This window comes from Hyperolius riggenbachi, chromosome 3 (assembly GCF_040937935.1).
Source record: "Hyperolius riggenbachi isolate aHypRig1 chromosome 3, aHypRig1.pri, whole genome shotgun sequence".
In the NCBI taxonomy this organism is placed as follows: domain Eukaryota; kingdom Metazoa; phylum Chordata; class Amphibia; order Anura; family Hyperoliidae; genus Hyperolius; species Hyperolius riggenbachi.
The window spans coordinates 144,371,584-144,393,869 of NC_090648.1; the positions used below are offsets into that span (position 1 = coordinate 144,371,584).

At 41.8% G+C, this 22,286-nt stretch overlaps 1 protein-coding gene across 2 annotated transcripts in view; it reads left to right on the forward strand.

Annotated features, from left to right (window-relative positions):
• The window catches only part of MAP2K5 (mitogen-activated protein kinase kinase 5), a 221,107-nt gene extending 199,126 nt beyond the window's left edge, over positions 1-21,981 (forward strand). For both annotated transcript variants that reach the window (XM_068275037.1, XM_068275038.1), the window contains exons 18-22: positions 1,291-1,317; positions 1,682-1,714; positions 12,258-12,319; positions 14,217-14,262; positions 21,011-21,981. In XM_068275037.1, coding sequence (XP_068131138.1) covers positions 1,291-1,317; positions 1,682-1,714; positions 12,258-12,319; positions 14,217-14,262; positions 21,011-21,115 — 273 coding nt within the window. In that variant the 3' untranslated portion in view covers positions 21,116-21,981. The remainder of the gene's footprint in view (positions 1-1,290; positions 1,318-1,681; positions 1,715-12,257; positions 12,320-14,216; positions 14,263-21,010) is intronic.
• The last annotated feature ends 305 nt before the right edge of the window (positions 21,982-22,286 follow it).

Sequence of the window (22,286 nt, forward strand, 5' to 3'; positions counted from 1 at the left end):
TGGTTAAATGTGGTGCTCCACCAGCATTTTCAGCACTCTTTGAGGGTATCCAAAATGCCGGTTCTGAAGGAAGTAAGAGATGGTAGGAGGCGCCCGGAGTACTTGTGACACAGTAGGTATTCTAATCAATTAAGTAGATATGTTTTAAAAAACTTTGTCAGCTTATATCAGATATAATATATAAAATACGATCCTACCTGAAGAACGTAAACCTTATTGGAACTAATGACAATGCATTTTGCGGTAACCCGCTTCCTCAGGTCGTATACCGTGCCTGATGTAGAGTACCAGAAGTCTGTGGCGCCCCCTTTCTGAAGGAAGCTCTGAGCTGAATGAGTCATGCCTCCATGTGTGCTGGGAGTGGCTTATGTGTTCCACAAATGGGACCCTTCCATGAGACCTTGTGCTGCACCTGCCTCATCTTACCTTGCTATGAGGGCATTCAGAGCATGGGTGGAAGAACACCCCATTAGTAATAGCGCTGAATGCATTTGTTAAAATCGCTACCTCTGCTATTGAGGGCAAATCACCCCCTTCAGTTCAGTAGATTTCTGATCTGTCATCGGCAGAAAAGCCTTTTTCCTCTGGCAGCCTCTTGCCCTCCACTCCCCACACACATCCACACACCAGATCCATGTCCCATTACAGAGATATAATTAAAGTTTGTGTCTCCCAGCCAGAAATTAGGCAGGGGTGACACGCCAGGCCAGCCCTGGCAGGCGGCCAGAAATTCTAATTTCTGACGATGATTTAATTTCAATTTTAAATAAATCGTTTTTTAATTTAAAAAGAGCCAGTTTCCTCACATTAGCGATGATTGCCACATTAAGCTCTGCGCTCACGATGGAGCCGCATAAAACATTATTTATACACGGAGCGGAAACGGCTCTGCCTCCGAAATGGATTATGGTTTTTTTTTCCCCTCCCTCTTTCTAATATAACCTGGAGGATACTAAAAAGTGTTTGTGCTAAATTAGCATTCTGCCGACTTTCACCCATAAATGAGAGAAGAGCTATTAACACTTGTGTATTTTCATTATGTAAATTGTGTTAACACATGCCCACAAATTGCCACCAGCAAGACAATCATTTTCTCCCAGTGATCATAATGTGTCCTAGTGAGATGTTTTGATTATGACATGCTAATTACATATTGCCTTTTTCCCCTCCGCTTTTTCGTTTTTATATATTTTCCCTTCTCCCGTTTTCTGTTCTTTTATTCTTCTTTGTGCGTTATTTATTGTATTTTTTATTTAATATACATATTTTTTTATCTACTTTCCTCCCCAGATTCCGAAAAACCATGGGTCTTTAATGGTAAGTGTTATGAGTCCGAGCAGGGGGAGTACGAGCTGAGCAAACTGTGAGGGGGGGCGGTGGGGGTTTGGAAAAATTCACTTTTCTCTTTTTCCTGATGGCTGATTCTTCCTGCATGCTCCACTGCCTTGTTTTAAACTTTGCAAATTGCATTTTGAAGAAAAAACAAACATTTAACTGCCTGTATTAGATTAGGTACCATTAGAAATAATAGCAATGCTCCAGCATCAATGTTTTTATAAGAGCTCTCTGCTGTTGATTAATCTTGCTATTTTTATTGCATTAATGGTGTTTTTTGTGCCTCTTATGACTCTACTGTAGAGATATTGCATATAGGTTAATACTTGTCTTTCTCTCTCCGCAGCCGTTCCAGATATTGCAATGCATTGTTGATGAGGTGAGTCTCAGACTTATGTGCTTTCGCTCTTAAAGTCGTTGCTAATGGAGTGGAAAGCTTATATTTTGTTTCCTAATGAAGCACAATGGACGACACCCTCTGAGAGAGTTCATTGGCAAGGCTTGGAGCTGTTTAACATAGCTTGGCCTATGCTCTCAACCCCCACCCCTCAGTCCCATCTCTTCCAGAGTCCCCCGCAGACTGATCCTAGCTGTTGTATCAGGCCCCAGCGACAAGGCTGGAGAATATTAATTGGGGCTCAGGCCTGCCTGCTGATATGGTGTAGAGAGCAAAATCTCCATGTGGAAATGGTATAATACAATACAATTATGTTTGAAAGAGTTGTTTACTTCTGTGTTTTGTTTTTGGGGTTTTTTTTTTATCCCAGTTTGGTTTATGTGGATTTGTATGTGTAAATTTGCTTCGTGACTAAAACTTTGTCATCTGATGGGCTCATAAACATTAAATAACTGTCACTTGACTTTGCTGGATCTGCCATTTTCAGAAGGAAGAAAAGATAGGAGTGGAATCTCTGGGTGAAATCAAATTGGGAAAATATCACCAATACGCCCGGAGCTTTTTTTAATTTATTTTTAGGAACAAAAGGGTTCATTTATCAGAAGAAAAAAAAAATTCCTGAACGTGAGGAGTACAATTCTGGGATCTCAGTGTAAATTTTTAAAAAGCAGTATTGAGAGGTCCTAAATGTTGCTTTTGATTTGTTGAAGCTCACGGAGTGTTCCTACAATATCTTCAATTAAAGCAGACCTTCATTTGTATCCTTGTCGCACTCCTAAAAAGTGCATTTTTAAAAACACTACATTTGAGGTTCCTTTTACACAACCCTTTTCTACCGCAAGAGGCCGCAAAAACAATGCAAGTCAATGGAGCCTTGCACACTTAATGTGGTGCGGTGGAAGCTGACGATCCGACGCAAGGGCTGCAGTGGGTTGCCGAATGCATCGGGCTTGACACATGGAGCATGCTGTAATGAAAGTCTATGGGCAATAATAAAGGAAAATCAACCCCCCCCCCCCCTTAGGTTATCCGTTTCTCCCAAATAACAAATCAAATTGTCAATTGTCTGTAAGCACAATTAGATCCAGCCTGTCCTAACTAACTGAATACCCAACACAGTGTCCTTTCACTTAAATGCAATGGTCCAGTGAGCTGAGATATCTGGTACAAAAGGCTCTTGGGACCTTGTGATTGGTGAAATTCAACAGAGCCTAACCAGAAGCATTCAGAGATACCAGGACATGAAAAACAGCCTCAAACTAGGCCCACCATTTGGCACAAGACTCAGTAGCAACTGGACACTTATAAAATATATGGACAAGAGAGCCAACATTACCACAACCCCTATAACAATTGGCTGAAACAGTAGGGTAGACTTTGTGTAATCTATCAGGTGTAGCGCCAACAGAACATCCGTTTGATAGGAGTACCCTTAAAGGAATACTGTAGGGGGGTGGGGGAAAATGAGTTGAACTTACCCAGGGCTTCCAATGGTCCCCATCAGATGTTCTGTGACTGCGCAGCCACTTACCGATGCTCCGGCCCTGCCTCCGGTTCACTTCTGGAATTTCAGACTTTAAAGTCTGAAGCCCTGGGTAAGTTCAACTCATTTTCCCCTGACCCACTACAGTATTCCTTTAAGAATGTTAAATTTAACAACCTCAGTAATGGCCCTCCAGCAGAATTGCCATTCTTTAATGGTTAAATGCAGGCCCAACTCTTGTTCCCAGGCCCTCCTGTAATGATAGCTTAACTTGGTCATTTAAAGACTACTCATATTTTATACAACTATGGAGGAGCTGGAAAGAACTTGAGCTTCATATTCTTTAGTGTAAATATTCAGTCCTGATAAGTGTTGTTAAATTTCCTTTATAATTGTATGTTTAGGACATTTACACTGCCACATAGATTATAAGATTATTGACTTCCAACTTCTGAGGCTGCAGCTATTCAGAGACTTTGTAGAACTATGGCTGCTTCCATGATCATAGAGTAGATTATACGTCTATATAACAGTGATGTTTTCTGGCCCTGTTAGAAAGAACAGGAGGAAGTTGTGATTTTAGCATCCATAATGGTCACTGCTTCTTGAATAAACTGAAAATCTCCATGCAGACATGCACAGAATTCTGGGTGCATCTGTGACATGTTGTGTTCCAATGAACAGAGACATTTGACTGGTCTCACTGACCCCCAGTTACATGAAGGTGGTATTTGCAGACTGAGGGATTTTTTACACATGCTATTTGAGGTATGAAAGGCCCTTGACAGAAGATCTTGGCCTAGTTGAAAATGCCATCCCGCAGGAAGGATGCTCCTAAATAAAACTGACTCCCAAGTACCTGTAATTTGGTAGATATATTTAGAGGTATGCACCATTAAAGGTAATGTTGTATAAAGATTGTGTTGATTTGGATGGAGTTGAATAGTGCATGGAACCACTATATATGTACAGCTAACCCCAATTGGAGAATTCAGCCCCCCTATTCTCTAGTATCCCAAGGCTTTTGTGGAAGAACTGTGTTCAAAGGGTTAAGTTAGGGATGGGGCCGTATCTCAGATAAGAGCCATAGAAAAACACTTTAGGTCAATACCAGTCTACAAAGGATATGAAGCTACTTACAGAAAATAGTTTTGTCTCCGGAAGTGATCACTCATGATCATTATGGAGGGCTGTATGTCTGGTGAACCCATGGCTCAGCTGTCAGGACTGGTGGGTGAGGGTGAAATAGTCCTTCGACTGTAGTGGAACACAACAGCTTTTGACTAAAAAGCTAGGTCATTATGGAAGATGCCTTTAATCCCAAAATGGCTACAAACTAATTACAAAGTCTGATGTCTGTATTAGTCTGTATTAGTCATGGCAATTCATGTTAGGTTATGTTTTGTTTAGTATGGTAAATTCTGTTTGCCCATGCCTTAGACCAGGCATGGGCAAACTTGGCCCTCCAGCTGGTAAGGAACTACATATCCCACAATGCATTTGCTTTTATGAGCCATGCCTGTGGCTGTCAGACTCCTGCAATGCATTGTAGGACTTGTAGTTCCTCAACAGCTGGAAGGCCAAGTTTGCCCATGCCTGGTCTAAGGTCAGCCTTTAAGGTGGGTCTTTTGTTAAAACCCTCACTTTGCCTGAATTTCTGAGGCACATGAATCAACAAGGCTTCTGGGAGGAATAAAGTCCAAAGGTAAATCCACCGCGTACAGGTAGGATAGTCTCTTAAGTGGTTCTCTGGTGCATCACCATGCATAATTTTACAAGAGCCTGTGCCCTGCCCACCACCAAAGAAACCAAAAAACAGCTTACCAGCTGTACACAGACCCAAATGATAAGGTCTCATAAGCACTCAAGCCAGAACCTCTTCTCCAATGACTCACAGGCACTGTCCTCCCGGACTCCAAATGAGATTTTATTTTGTTTTAATATTATACTAAGCGCACACCACTTCATGCAGAAAAATACATACTGCACTTTCTAATGCGTAACATATCCAGTAGGAATCACTTATATACGGATCCAATGGGCCCAGGATTGTAAACACGCTTTGTAATAATTAAGCCTGATACACATCCAATTTTGAATGGCCGATGATTGTCCACTTCCATGTAGTATAAGAACTTATAACATCTGTTCATAGTATTCAAAGTCTGTTGGCACTCATACAACAGGGAGGTGGTAAAATTAGTCAGTAAATGACCAATCAAAATTGGATATGTGTATGTACCTTAAAAACCAAAGCTGCCATCACTCCACCCAACTGTTTCACTAATGGCATCATCTGGGAGGAAAGTATACAGTGCGCTTGCTGCAGCAGAAGTCTCTTGCAACAAAAGCATGCATTGGAAGAGACGCCACTTTTCTTCATAAGGTAGATTGATATTTTGCACAAAAGATTGTTTTTTTTTTTTTTTCATTTATTGAAATACTTTAAGGCCAGTTCCACACTGGAAACCGGCATTGAAGTAGCGTTGCAGTGCGTTGCCTTGCGGCTAAACAGGGTAACACCGCACCAGTGTGAAAGCGGCCTAACCGTTGCTGCTTAGTCTTTGTGTGTGAGCTGCAACCAAGGAGCAGTATATCAGGGTCTCTATCAGAAGCATTGTAGGTTTTCAAATCTGCTGGGCCCACAGACTGAATACAAACGGGTAGAGTCCATCAAAGAAAATGTATCTGTTTGTAATGTTTGTAATAGGTAAATATGACCTTCTCCATATATTCATATCAATAGAGTTTGGAGGGGAAAAAAGCAATAGCGTCCTGAAGGAAAATGTTTACACCGTTAGGGCATTAGACTGTTGTAGAACCACATCAACAAACTTGCTTTCTGCAGCTTCCAGTTGCGGCATAATGACAGTTGAAAGATGGTGCACAGAAATGTTGCCAGCATAACTGTAGCAGTGATATTGGTTTATCCATTTATGTAAAGCATGCAGAGGCTGTTTCCTGTTGTGTATGTGCCTGGAATAGCTGTTTGGATAAAAGCAGATCAGCGTCCAGCTCTCTGGCTGCTGCATGGGGTCATCTCGGCTCACTGCTCTACAACCTGTTGGTTACACACATGCTTGCTGTTCTGTGAACTGCAAATGTGGTAGATAAAGGTTACTACTGAGGCTTCGTGATCATGCTACATGACCTGATGCTTCTCCATAACCCATACAGTGCATTGAATGTAATGGCCCATGTTTACTAAATGCTGCTTTCACATTTCCACTCTCGTATTCTGTACTTTGTGCATTGGAATTGGCCCCTGGTCTGGATGATTCTGTGTTTAATCTGCACAGGAGCTGACTGTGGGTTCGCTTTGTTCCCAGGCTGTGCTGGATGAACCATGTTGTAATAATGTGGCAAATGAAACCCTTAATAAAGGGTTCCCACTAATTGTCCTTTTTGTAATTACAGCACTTGTTTCCTTGATAATTGGGTCACAGCAATTATCTGTATGTTTACTAATCAGATGGCAGTGTGATGCCACCCGAGCGACTGGCATATGTTTGCAGCTACATTGCTGTACAGAGGAGTACATGGTCAGCACAGATGTAGGGCTTTGTTGTGAAAGGGCATCATTTCAACCAAACCTCATATACTGATGATTACTTATGGCTATGGGACAAGTGGGACCAAAAATGGATATCCTGCCCATAGCAACTAGATTTCATTGACGTAGCGCTTAATGTCTGCATCCCTAGATTCTCTTCTCTTGTCTGCTCCTTATTCTACTCCCAAGCTACATACAAACATTCATGCATGCAAGAGATAAGGAATGTTGGAAACCACAACTGACTGTAACAAAAGAGAGATTAAGGGACAGAAGCGTAACTATAAATCATGGAGGCCCCAGCAAAACTTTGCCCCCCCTTCCCCCCCCCCCCCCAGTGTTTACACCCTTTCCATTGCCTACCCCTTGTGAGCCTCACAGCCTGGGGGTCCCACCTTGCAAGGGTCATAAAACAGGTGTGGCCATCATGAGCTTCATATCCATAACAAGTATGGCCAAAAAAACACCTGATCTGAAGGATGGTCCCCTTTATCGAAGGGAGCAAAGTAGTAGTGGTTGCTGGGGCTGTTCTCCTGTAGTCACACCCCTGTTAAGGGTCCAGAATACTGATCTTATTGCAATCCCAGAATCCATGGCTGTTGCCTAGGTTAGAGTGTAGAGCACAGAGTATGGAATCGCACACCACTGTCGAGGTGCTGAACAATATTGTAATCCAAAACAAATTTCCAGCGGGTCCGCACATTCTTAACCACTTGAGGACCCACCCTTTACCCCCCCTTAAGGACCAGCGCTGTTTTAGCTGATCTGTGCTGGGTGGGCTCTGCAGCCCCCAGCACAGATCAGCGTGCAGGCAGAGCGACCAGATCGCCCCCCTTTTTTCCCCACTAGGGGGATGATGTGCTGGGGGGGTCTGATCGCTCCTGCCTGCCGGGTGTTGCGGGGGGGGCCCCTCAAAGCCCCCCTCCGCGGCGAAATCCTCCCCCTCCCTCTCCTACCTGGCCCCCCCTGGTAAGCCGGGCTGCACAGGATGCTATCCGTCCTGTGCAGCCAGTGACAGGCTGTCTCTGGTCACATGGCGGCGATCCCCGGCCGCTGATTGGCCGGGGATGGCCGATCTGCCTTACGTACAATGTAAACAAAGCGGATTATTTCCGCTTGTGTTTACATTTAGCCTGCGAGCTGCCATCGGCGGCCCGCAGGCTATTCACGAAGCCCCCCGCCGTGAATTGACAGGAAGCAGCCGCTCGCACGAGCGGCTGCTTCCTGATTAATCAGCCTGCAGCTGGCGACGCAATACTGCGTCGCTGGTCCTGCAGCTGCCACTTTGCCGACGCACGGTATAAGCGTGCGGTCGGCAAGTGGTTAAATACCAAATGCAGTTTTATTCAGATGCGTGACACAACCGTTCCAAAAACCAACGAATTGTTTCGGGGCCCCGAGGGGTCCCCTTTGTCAAGGTAACAGTACAGAATGGTAAGTACCATTCTGTACTGTTACCTTGACAAAGGGGACCCCTCGGGGCCCCAAAACGATTCGTTGGTTTTTGGAATGGTTGTGTCACGCATCTGAATATAACTGCATTTGGTATTTAAGAGTGTGCGGACCCGCTGGAAATTTGTTTTAGGTTGGAGTGTAGACCAACCATTTAAAAATCTTGAAAGTTTATTTTTTCCTAAATTATAGTGATCTTCTGAAGTCCTGCAATGTGACAAGCCCATAAACAACAACTTCCTATGCTGAGCAAAGGTCCCCTTTATGTGGAGCTCTATCATTATTATTTAGTTTTTATATAGCGACGACATCTTCCGATGCACGTTACTTTTTAGTATATATTTGTCACTAATTGTCCCTCATTGGAGTTAACAATCTAATCCCTACCTTAGTCACATGTCTATAGTAGTCTAGGGCCAATATAGGGAGAAGGCAATTAACTTATCTGTATGTTTTTGGGATGTGGGAGTGTCACAGGAGCCCTAGTGGTCAGACCGCAAATTGCCTTCCAATCAGTTTCAGCACACAGACCATGCAAGCTGTGGTCGCGATCTTTACGCAGAAACCGACAGAAATTTGGGCAGCAGCCGGACCAGAAGGGAGCCTGTGGGGTTAAGGAAATACAACTTTACACACTATTTCAGGGTATAACTGCCACCACCTCTGTTTTCTGAGACAGAGGAACTCACTAACTGGCTATTTCTCGACCTGCAAATAAAACGGTTAAAACACGCTGTATCCTGTCTAGATATCAGTAATAGTAGCGACTCCTCAGAGACCTGAGTTCAGTTTCTGTGTATGCAGAATAATAGGGTAGCTGGAACAACAACTGACGATAGCGTCGGTTTATTGAAAGCAATATAAATAAGTAATATATACAGAAAATGATTAAAATCAACAATTATTGAGACATGAGCTAACACAATATGAAAATAAAGGAGAGGGAAAAAAAACGAATACTTAGAGTTCATGGAGAGATGTCCTTTTGTGGGAAAATCATCAAGACCTTGGTTTCAATTTCAGCAAAGTTCTTTGTTTCAGAGCAAAATTCAAAGTTCAGCGAACAAGATGGCCGCTAGCCATGTGTCCTCTGGCTAGCAGCAGACAGCTCTCATACAGATGGAATTTGGAGGACTGAGGTCCGCCTGCCGGCCATGTGCTTTTGATGAAGATGGTTTGGGGGTGTGGCAATGCCCGCCCCCTCTGAATTACCCACCAATGACAGTTCATTCCCTCTGAGAGATTTTAGGTTTAAACGTATAAAATGCCTTAACTCACAAACGATACAAATCATATTTAGGTGGATAACCGATTCATACTTGTCGGAAAATACAGATTAATATGACATCAGACATGGCTAGTGCAGCGGACCCAGTTCTTGAGAAGGGTCATACCATAATAACCGGATGGGCTATCGCGATGAATTTCATATCAGCACGATGGCCAGATTTTACCGAATAAGACTATATGAATTTTATAGCTAATCATTTCTGATCGCTTGCACGACTACACAACCAATCTTGGTCTAGCAGGTCAATGGCAATCGGTGCAATAAACCGATTGCGTTCTCGTTTCTCACGGCTGTTCCATGACAGGGAGGAAAACAGAGTTCCTTGAAGAAACCCACACAGACATGGGGAGAACATACAAACTCCATGCAGACAGAGACCCGGCAGGGATTCCAACAGGGGACTCAGTGCTGCAAGGCGAGAGTACTATCCACTTCGCCACTGTGCTCCCTCTGTGCTATGCTGGATTGGTTCTCCAAGGGCTCTCCTATAAATCTTAGCATGTTTCTTCAGGAAGCTGCAGCAGCCAGCTATCATGTGACCTATATTTAAAATATATTTGGCGGTACTTCAAAAAGATAATTAAACATTTGAATGCTTAGGCTGTTGATGTAGGAGCATTTCAATTTCTGGAAATGTGTTTGGATTATTGCCCAGAGTCCAGCTTTGAAATTGTGTTTGAGACATTAGTTGTACTTAAGCTTTTATATTTATGGATATTTGAAGCAGCTTTACATTTATTTACATATATGGGGAAGGAATGCAGTCAGCACTACCACTCAGGGGCGTAGCTAGAAATAATTGGGCCCCCCTGCAAAACTTTGTTTGGGGCCCCTTCCTCCAACCACTGCCCCACCAACCCCACTTCCCTTGAGAGATGCTGGGGGTAGAGCAGCGCTGTACACGAGACCCTGCTGAACACTGAATAGGGACTGTCTACAAATCTTTGTCTGCAAAACTTTGATTCCTTATCAGTAGCTGAGCAGATGCAGTCATTAGAACAATTGTGCAGAGAGCTCTTAGTTGTCAGTCTCTCAGGACAGGGAAAATAAACTTCTCCCTCCACAGGGCCCCCTCTGGCTTCTCCCCCTGCGGCTGCATCCCTTGCAGGGTCTATTGTTATGCCCCTGCTTCCACTATGGCGGGGAACAGTGATGGAAGCCTTGATTCAGTCCTGGTGGTCCTTTAAATACTGTATTACACTGATGTGAAATTTGTTGTTTTTTTTGCAAATCAAGTTAAAAAGGCAGATATTGGTGTGTGTCTGATATAACACAATATGCCACCAATATTGCTGTCACTACATTGTTGTCTGTGCCTGTGATCCAATGCCATGTGTGCAAGCCAAAGTAACAGATTTTCACTGGACAGCAAACTACCACCCATGACTTGTCCTATATTTGCAAAGGATCCCAGGCATCTTCCTGCAGTTATTTCTGGCTCATCCATCTGGTATTGGCAACACCATAGATGCCAACACTGAATGAAGAAATCAGTACTATATATTCTTGACCTATATCATATTTATTGCATCAGAATTCAAGCAAAGTCATTTCTAGGCCCTTTCTATTGGAATATATGAGAGACCAAGAACCTATGAACCCATAATATCTTTAAAGCCCAATGAAATCCAAAGTGGAACAAGTTAAATGCTAATAGCAGTCAGGAAGATGAGTGAATATAAATAGTTTATAAAAGCAAAGTGGTAGATGGAATATCTGTTTCATGGGCCATATGTGCTTGGAACTGCAGTACAGCATGCTTCCAGTCCTATCTGGAATTAGTTGGTGGGCTGGACAATCAGATGTGACCATTTGACAAAAGTAGGAAGTACAGCAAATTCCTGGCTACATTTTCCAGCGTTTTTGTATCACAGTTGAAATTATTTATCTACTGTATATAAAGAGGTGGGATTCTGCAATTCAAAGGAAGAAGTTTTGAATCCGGATGATACCATTTATTGGCTACCTTAGAGATGGATAAACAGTGAGCTTTCGACTTTTTTAAAAAGCCTTCGTCGGACTTCAAAGGAAGTAGGTGTTGAGCAATTGTAAGACCTCAGCTCTCTTAACACCGTGGAGTGGTTGTAATTCTGTATCGAGAGGTGCATATATGGAAGCAAACACCGCTTCACAAGGGATTTAAAAAACTTGAAAATCTTTGTGCCAAGGGCAGTAGTTATCATTTTTACACTAAACGTGACTGCTTTCAGTATTCCCTTGTTTCATTTGGGGTTTAGATGGGCTCTAGATATAGCTTTAAAGGTACCCTCTGGTGAAAGCAAATATCTGAAACGGATCATAGAAGTGAAGCCAACGTATCAAGGGATTGGACATTTCATGTTGGCTGTTCCACAACTCTTCACAGCACCAAGCCACTGAAAGTGACTTTGCTACCAATAGTCTAATTCCTTTCCTTTCATTCTTCCTGCTTCCTGTCAGCAGCCAGAGAAATGCTGGACATGGACACTCCGGGCACAGCAATTGTAGGCCTAGCCATGAGCAAGGTTGTTATTGATATACCTAAGAGTATCACCTCAGCCCAACCCACTCTTTACACAATTGTTTAGAGGTGTTCTCTCTCTTTTAATAAAGCCAGTGAAACAACAGTATAGAAATTGCTTGTGGTCACTTTGATACCAATAAGAATCAACATGAATGTTTCTCCAAATTGACTTACATAATATGTGCATAGAATTCATATGCAAGATAGATTATGAATTAATGACCTTGTTTTTTTATGTTATAGGATTCTCCTGTTCTTCCTGTTGGTGAATTCTCGGAGTCATTTGTACATTTTATTACGCAATGGTGAGAATGTTTAAATCAAGTGTGTCGTTCTTCTATTTTGCATTAGGTCACATTCACGCTAAATAATGTTTCATGCTGGGAGAATGCTCGGGCAATCTAGATGCTTTGTAATTAATGTCTCGTTCTACAGTTGGTACAAGAAAATCCTGCTGTCAGAATTTTCTAGGTACTCAGTGATTTTACAGAGGAACGGTAGTGAAAATAGCATCACTAATAAAATTGCTTATTTTTTTTTCTTTACAATATTCATTTTATAAATTATTTAGTCAGTGTTAATCCATTTTACAGTCTTTCCTCTCCCTGATTTACATTCTGAAATGCATCACAGGTAGTGACACCTTTAGTCCTCTCTGGTGATCTCTGCAGAATTTGTTTTTTACCGAGAGTTTTAAAGCCAGCACAAAATATACCCGGTCTACCAAAATGCTCTGTAGGAGGGAATTTCTGCATAGTTATTCAGCCTAGACTAAACATCACTGTAAGAGTGGGTCAACATTTAATATACAGTAATAAATAACTACAGGAAGTGTTTCTGTTGCTGAAACCAGGAACATTTCCATAAAAGTGGGTATCCTAAATAATGTACTATATGTCACTACAGTGCCTCTTTAAACTTTATATAAGTCAATGGTAAGGCTACTAAAATGCCTGACATCAGGAAAAACACTAATAAACACAGACGAACATGCTATACAGCACCAATCGGCCTGAGAAACGCACTTGTCATTTCCTGGCAACAACTGCCACAAGTGTGTGTCACTGCAGCAATAGCGCTAGGATTATACAGCAGTTTCAGTGTAAATGTGCCCTCATACATAGCATGGTCAGTTTACATTGGCTTGTCATGTGCACACTTACATTAAATGTGATATGAGGAGTCATCACTCACAGGACAAGCTGTCTATGCAGAGCCCTAATCTGACATTTCATAATAGCATCTCCCCGGGGAACACTGCCCTATTAAACAGCAACAACTCAATTCCCCGCAATACTGCCAGCAATGGAGCAGAGTCTCCAGCACATAGAGGGCTGCATTGTGCATGGCTCTGCATCTCCCAGAGGAAGGAAATTACTATCCGTAAAGAATAGATCATTTTCCATCACTATCTGCTTTTGGGCACCTTTTTTTGTTAGCTCAGATGACTAAATATCCCTAATGTGTTATCAGCAAGCTCTTGTAACTTTATCTGAAGCGTAGTAATCTCTAGAAAGTAATCAGAATTGATATTTTACTGGCCTACTGTGAATTAAACTCTTATTGGCTACTATAGATTACATATAAAAAGTACACGTCGCGCTGCTTTGTTGAATAAATCCATACTCCTTAGAAGCGCCTTTGTAAGCTGCAGCTGCTAATGAAACATTTTAAAGAGGCTATTATGAAAGTTTTCTGCACAAAAACTTTAAATGTAACCGTTCATCAACAATTCAAAAATATTGCAATATTGCTTTTGCGTCTACAAAGAGGTTTCAAATAACATCAGCTGCCATTTTGTTTACTAGTCGCTTTCCTGCGGTGAGCCTGTTCACACTAGCAGCGGTATTGAGCAGCGCACTGTTGCTGCCCAGAGGGAAATACCTCCACCCTGTCTCCCTCCACCTGCATGCAGATGTATTTTTTACATGATGCTACATTTCAGCACAGATGGTTTGTATGGTGCCGTGTCGGTGTATGAGGAGTCTGGCAGTGGTGGTAAGAGGCAGTGGAGAGCGGGCCGATAGTGTGAATGAGCCATTCGTGACAGAAAAGATTGTTCAACAATGCAGGAGGTTACTGCTGTAATAAGCTGAATACAGTTAGGATTCAAATGTAATAAACTCAAATGAAGTAGAGTGAAATATGTGTGTCAGCCTCATAATGTATATTGCTTGTAAGCAAATATACTTTATTTTACAGCATGAGAAAACATCCAAAGGAGAGACCGGCGCCCGAAGAGCTTATGGTGAGAATTTGGATTATTAAACCTAAAGGACATCGGGAGGTATTGCTATTTAGCAAGGCCAGTGCAAATAAAACTGCAAAAAAGGTACAGCTGTCGTCCAGAGGGACCATTTGCAATCCCTCAGCTAACACCTGCTACCTGATTGGTTTCTTTGTGCAGCTCCATCACCTCTGCATTGGTCTTAAAGGATAACTGAAGTGAGAGGTATAGGAAGGCTGCCATATTCATTTACTTTCAAGAAATACCAGTTGCCTGGATGTCCTGCTGATCCTCTGTCTCTAACGCTTTTAGCCATAGCCGCTGAACAAGCATGCAGCAGATTTATTGAACGTTTTATCGATAAAACATTCAATAAATATATAACACCTTAGTGAATTCAAAATTAGATTTTACCCATGAGGTAAATTATGAAACCTTGATAAAGTGTTTGATAAAGCTTAGTGAATTGAGGCCAATTGTCAGATCTGACAAAATTGGCTGCATGCTTGTTTCTGGTGGTGTTAAGACACTATTGCAGCTAAATAGACCAGCGGGGTTGCCAGGCAACTAGTATAGTTTAGAAGGAAATAAATATGGCAGCCTCCACATGCCTCTCACTTAAGTTGTCATTAATAAATCTGGTCCACTGTGTCTTGGAATTTAGTTATAGGTGCAAAAAAAGTGTTCTGTCCAGAATAACAAGTAGATAGTGCCATGCTTTTCAGGTAGAAAACCACATTTACTATTTCGTGCTGATAAGCCAACAACAGCCCTGTACATGTGACACTCTCTCCTCCTCTCAAGATACTGGAACACTTGGCCTTGGTTTAGAAACAAACTTGTGGGATGTAAAATTCTGCTTGCACCTTCAACTACTCTTAGACAATTGTGGCCAAATTAAAACAAAACAACTGGTAAGTAAATAAAAAAAAAAAAAAAAGCAGACCAGAAGGTCCCTCTGACAACCATTTTCTGAAGTCTTACTATAGCACAGCATCATGTACTTGTCCGTGAAGCTGGTAGGAGGGATGGCACACAAGTGAGCGGCATTGGGCAGGTAAGTGTGAGCACAATGTACTCCTTCATCACTCCTCATTTACTGTTGGGGGACTGCTGTACACAGGCTAACGTGTGTCCGAGGCTTCAAGCATTTTATGCAAGAGTTTAGTGAAGGCATACATTAACTAAATGTGGCATAATCAGCAGACAAGCATAATGTAGACATACTTAAAGCATGGCTACATTGCTGTAGTTTCACTTTAAAAATCAGGGCTTCATACAGGTTATACTACCATGGCATTACCGTATGTAACTGCATTTCTTCTTTGACTTTATATACTTCTTGGCTATAGCAAAAAGCGTGTCTGTACAGCACTTGTGCACTGCAGTGTCACCCTAATGGTCGAACAATTAGACCACGAGGCAATACTCATCCGTCATAAGTATAAAGCTTAAAGTGGATCAGAAATAAACTTTTATTCTTACTTTTACAAATACTTTTTTTTAAATACTCTAATTCCCTTTAAACTAAACAAGCCTCACCCATAGCTTCTCCAGAGTGCCAGTCTGAGCCTTAGTAGCAAGGGCTTATGGGAACTCAGTCTGAGCAGGAGAAGGTTACTAGGCAGAGATTTCAGAGGCAGAGGGGAGTGAAGTTTTCACAGGCTGAGGTCTAGAGATGCAAATCAGCTTGCCTGTGTGTAATGTGACAAACAGAGCATGGCCGCTCTCATTGTATTACAGGAATAAATAATCATAAACTGTTGAAGCTGTTTGCAGCTAAATTTGCTGTGTAATCTATCTAAACTTTAGATAAGATATATAGACAAGTTACTTGTTGTAGTTAGTTTTTCATCCGCTTTAATATGGGTTGATCCCCAACTCTTGTTATGGTAACAAATGCCTGCCAATTCAATTATGATAGAAGCTGTGACTGCTCTTGCACTGTACAGAAGTAGAAAGAATTTTGGGCAGGAGTTAAACTATAATACGCGCTGATGGCCTGGTGGTGACAGAGGCATCCTCTACCTTGCTGACCCACCAGCTTCTAGTGAAGCCAAGATAATGGAATGTTTTAGCACCTTTTGTCTTATATTCCTTAGTGACAGGTGGACTTAGCTGTGACAAGCAGCCTAGATCTATAGTCACTCTGTGACACCTGCTGAGGGAGCTGTATGAGAACTTGTGTGCCTGAGATGAGAGACGGCAATAAGTGCAGAATCTTGTACTATGTGTGTTCATTTGCCTTCTGACTGAATTCTCAAGGTCTCTGACTCAGTTACTTGACAGAAAGCCAGCATAAACATCTGTCTGCCCTCGACTGTGATATTATTACCCAGAAAAGAAAAATTCAAGAGGACTAGCTGAAGTACAGGACTAATATAGAAATAAAACTTAATGATAAATCACAGCTCACTTACCGCAGTAAATGAAGCAGTGTTCTGCTTGCTTCAGCAGGATTCTAGCTTCAGTTTTCAAACCTGGAAAGTCAGTACATCTTTTATGTACTAGGTTCGCACCGAGAATCGCGTTTAAAATCACGGTAAGTCGTTTCCGAAATTGCGAAGCTGCTCCGTAGTGGCCCTGGGCCTATGGGTTTTCAAAGGGCCCACAAGAACGTCTTGCTTAAAGTGGATCCGAGATGAACTTTTACTCATTGCATAATTGTGTTCCTTTCTTATTGCTTCCTTTTTGTTTTAATACTCTAATTCCCTATAAACTAAACAAGCCTCGCCCACAGGTTTTCAGAGAGCCAAGGCACTTTCAGACAGTAGCAAGGGCTCATGGGAGCTCAGTCTGGGCAGGAGGAGGGGGAGGTATTACTAGCCAGAGATTTCAGAGGCAGAGGGGAGGAGGGAGGAGGACGGGGGATTAGTTTTTTTTTGCTCAAGATACAGATAAGCCTGCCTCTGTGTAATGCTTACAAACAACATGGCTGCTGTCGTATCACAGGAAGAAATAATCATATTCTATTAAAGCTGTTTGCAGCTAGATTTTCTGTGTAAACCATCTAAACTTTAGATAAGATATATAGACAAGTTAGGGCTGAGACACACCAGAAAAGCTCCCCAAACGCTAGAAGTTTCAAAAGCTCTTCCCAATGTAATGCTGTGGGGCTTATTTACAAAACCTCGTAACTCCAGTGTGCATAGACACATAGGATAACACAAAAATTCAAAACGCTCAGAAAAACTCCTGGTATGCACCAGGCCTTACTTGTTATAGTTAGTTTTTCATCTCGGATCCGCTTTAAACCAAAACCTGTGTCAGTCTTCACACTGACAGCTAATGATAAAGGTGAATTGTATTCAGTCTTACTCAGCTGCCCACAGTGCTCATTTTTAGAAACGCACCCCTGACTCACCCCCCTGAGCTGATGCTAGCCCCTTAGATTTACATGTGGTGAAATCACAATCACTCCACATGCAGCATTTTTGGAGTGACTTCATAAGGGAGTGCAGGGCCCAAATTCACTTTCCTTAACCAGTTCACATTCCAAGGTTTTTACCCATTAATTTTCCTGACATTTTTGTCACTTTAGATGTGTTGTTTCAATACAGCACTAACTTTTTTTTATTTATTTATACCATCGTAGTGATATATATCTTGATTTTTCAGTACAATCCTAATATTTTTTACCAAAACTATTTTATTTTATAGCCATTTTCTGGGTAAAAAATAGGCATAAATGCAGAAAATACCCATTTTTTCATTTTTCACCCTTCCTAATTTTCACATGACAAGTCCCCTAGTTATAAAAAACATAACAATGAATAGTTTGGCACCTCCCGGTTAAAATGGTACCGCATATGCCATATTCTAATACTAGCTGAGCATGTGGCAGACCGTTATTTCCAGTCTATGAATCTGTGGCAGTCGAATAGGTTCACTAGGGCGACAGTTCAGGGGACCCCAGTGCTGTACAGATGCATCACTAGGCAACGGCAAAGCAATGCATCTGTAGATGTAGAACTGTCATCCTAGCGATCACATCCAATCGCCAGAGATGGCAGTCATTAAATGTGCATAAACAAGTATAGGTATTGTAGGGGTTAATAGGCTAGACTAGGTAGGGGTTAAAAAACTTAACTGGGGGGGGGGGGGGCACTTTTAATTTTATAGAGACCCTGTCACTTTAAAAAATTTTAATTTTATTTTTTAACTTGTGAATCTCTTTCTTTTTTTTTCCCCCCTAACTTTATTGAATGATTGTTGCTATTTGCTGTAGCAACAGTCATTCACTTTCACAAAGGATTGTGCATGAGCATGCAAGTGCATGCGGCGGAACGGCGGTTTTTGATCTTGGACATAGGTTCTATGTCCTGGAACACACAGGAGCACTTTTAAGGACGTAGAATCTACAGTACATCCAAAAATGGTAACAAGTTAAAGTGAACCAGGAAAGGAAAAAATATACATACCTGGGGCTTCCTCCAGCCCCCTGCAGGCTAATTGCTCCCCCCCTGTCCTCCGGCACGTCTGGATTTTCGGCAATTTGACCCGGAAAGTCCTCAAGACGGTAAAGGTCAGCCACGCTTGCGCCCCCATAATGATCCTATGGCTGGGACCGTTCTGTGCCATCACTCACTTGCGTTTTTTAGAGCGTTTTGCAATTGCAAGTGGGTCACAGACCTAATCCAACTTACTAGGAATTCCTACTTCAGGAATTCAAACTGGAAACCGATGCCATAGGGTGCAACTGATCCATGGACCACAACTGTTCTCCATGTTCCAGTTTGACTCTGCATATGTAATTTTTCTAAAAATGGTCACACACCAGCTAAGACCTACATTTGTTTAATCCAGCATGGCTAAAAGCCCCTGCAGTGACTATGCAGCTATGATTACTTTGAGAATTTAGTACTTTAAATATTGATGCTCTGTATGTTATTTACTAATATTCTGTGTCGTAGTGCCGGCTAAAGTACTATGTTTACAATACATAAATCAATTTACCATGCAAACTGCATGGCTTGTCTGTCAGAGCTCAGTGGAGTATGACTTGTGATGGAAAGTTGTACTACACTGTGAAATAAGGCCTTGTGAGGTAATGTAAGATTCTGTATTCCCAACATGTTAGAATCCTGATGATACTTCCCCTACAGCGTGTGAAGGATCAGTGTGCAGGCAGGCGTCACATGGCCCAGTCTTCCTGTCTCAGAAGGATTTCCTGACCTTCCAGTCACAGCACTGTCTCAGTCTGCAGAACTCTGGAAACTTACACTGTGTATTTTAAGTAACCACTCCACCTCCTCCTCTTAATGAGGTTATGACCAACCGCTTAATATAATTGCTTCCAACTCTTTTAATTTTCAAGCTTATTAATCATAAGAAGAGTTATTTAAAATTGCATAAATTAATCTTGGATTAAAAGACCATCAAGGCCTAGAAACAATTAAGAATATGCAGGGAGTCCCAGGGGCAGCGCGATGTCTGATTGTAGCAGTCAGGTGGGCCTGGCTGAGCGGGCGGCAGGATGATTAATGCACACAGCATTTCAATAAGACTTTCAGAAATGCCACTAGCTGACCCTGGAAGCTGTATTACTTGCTAGGGATGATCCCTGCCAAAACTACACAGGGGATTGGAGGCCTCCTCACATGCCGGGGTCAATTAGGGGTAAATAAAAAACAAATTACTTTATATTAGCAAATTGCGCTGTCTAAAGCAAACCTGTGCAATAGAAACTGTGCATGAGACAGAAAAATAAATAATTAATAATTGGTTACCTGCAGTCAAAACTACATGCCAGTATAGTTGGATACAGGTTGTTGAACTCGCGGTGAAGGTAAGGTGAGTTTGCACCCTTAGCCTCTCTGAGATGGTCTTTTTATACCCAATCATATTCTGTTAGCAACTAACTTAATTAGATATGAGATGTTCAGTTTCTTAACTTTTTTGCCACTGCCCCAACTTGTTTTTAAATGTCACGGGCATTAAATTCAAAACGAGCATATGTTTATTATAAAACAGTAACAGGGTTGAGATAATAAGAATAACCTTTTGGCAAACCCACCATTGCCTTCTTTTACCTAGATGAGAGATTTAAGCATTTGCCACCTAGTAGAGATTTTAACCACTTAATGGTTATAGTACAGTATATCTACTCCCCTAAAAACTTAATCTAAGCCTCAGGGAAGTAGATATACATACACCACTGCAATCTCCACTGTGCGAGCTCCTGCTCGCTCGTGCCAGTGTTCCCGGGAACGCAGTTCCCATTCATAGGTTCTAGGTCCCCGTGTCAATAATTGCGACATCAATGAGATGCCTGTGGTAATTTGTAAACACTTTAATTACCCTTACACTCATTACTTCCTGTTTTGCGCACTAAAAGCATGCGCAGGAAGCTAATGAGTGAGGACATTTTGTGGCCAAATAGTAAAATTACACCTACCTACATACATTTATTTTTAAAAGAGACCTATGCATAATTTATAATCAACCCCTTACCTCCCACACTCTCCCATAAATACCCACATGAAACTTTTGCTTAAAAAATGTAAATTAAAAAGAAAAAGCATAAATAGTTACCTTAGGGACTGAACGTTTTTTAATATGCATGTCAAGAGGGTATATTACTGCTGTTTTTTTAAATTTGGGCTTGTAAATAGTGATGGACACAATACGGAAAAAATGCACTTTATTTCCAAATAAAATATTGGTGCCATACATGCTCTGATACATAGGATTCTTTAGAACTGTTGGGTTCATGTTGTGATGAATGTGTTCACATATCGTTATTATTATGGTTTCATCTCTCCTACAGGGTCATCCGTTTATTGTTCAGTTTAATGATGGAAACACTGAGGTGGTGTCTATGTGGGTATGTAGAGCACTGGAGGAGCGACGGGCACAGAACAGTCAAGAGTGAGAAGGAATTGATGATGATCCTTATTGAACTGCACCCATTGAAAGGCTCAGTGAACATTGTTTACCTGTTGTTTACCTGTTCCAGTACCAGGAGAGCTGGCGATACCATAGAGGTGCATACTCAGACATATTCCAACCTATCATGGAGTCTCTGAAGAGGAATGGAAAGAACTATAGCAACACTGAACACATGTGGACCTGTTACGTGCTGTAGTCGCTTAGATGCGGAAAGAACAGTTTATTTGCTTAAAAAAAAAGTACATTTATCATGAGTGAAATATGCTGGCTGTCATTGATAAGATGCCAGTTTCCTGATTGTAAGGCTGATTACCTGGCTTGTAATACTTTCCAAATCACTCCTATGACAAGCTTGAAAGTCCGCTCTTTGACATACCAGAAACTTTCATATTCCAGGTGAGTTGCCCAAATCATTATAACCAAAGGATCAGTGTGACAGCCCCCAGCCTTTTCAATAAGAGAGGTCATGATAGGTTTACCATGAAGGAGGTGTATGTCTGCATACTTAGCATGGCTGATTCTGGGCTCTCGCTACCCATGCACAGCTCCAGTAAGCTTGGTTTCAGTTCCCTGCATTGTCTTCCAGAATTCCAGAGTCTGCTGCGTATACAAGTGCCATATTTATAGTGGAATTCGCAAGCACCGGCTCGCCTGGACATTTGACAGCTGTGGTTTGCAGGAGACTGAGTGACATATTAATCCCAAACTCCCACTCAGGTTTTAACTGCTTTTTGCAGGGCAGATAAGTTGATTTATCTTATGAAGTTTTTATGTATTACTGTAGGTTTTGATGTTATGTCTTGCACAAATATCTGCTTCCTCTGTACCTAATAAATTTTTTTTTTTACAAACCGCATATACTTTTCTCAGTGTGTATATATATATATATATATGTATATATATATATAATTTTTTTCACTGAAGCCAACATGTTCATATAAATCTTCTGATATAGGTCCTCCTGGTGTGAACATCCTGAGGCATGTGTAGAGTATAGTGGCTGGATAGTGTAATGGTTAAGGGCTCTGTCTATGACACAGGAGACCTGGGTTAGAATCTCAGCTCCTCCTGTTCAGTAAGCCAGCAGCTATTCAGCAAGGAGTCCTTGGGCAAGACTCTCTATCACTGCTACTGAGCGCACCCTGGTGGCTGCA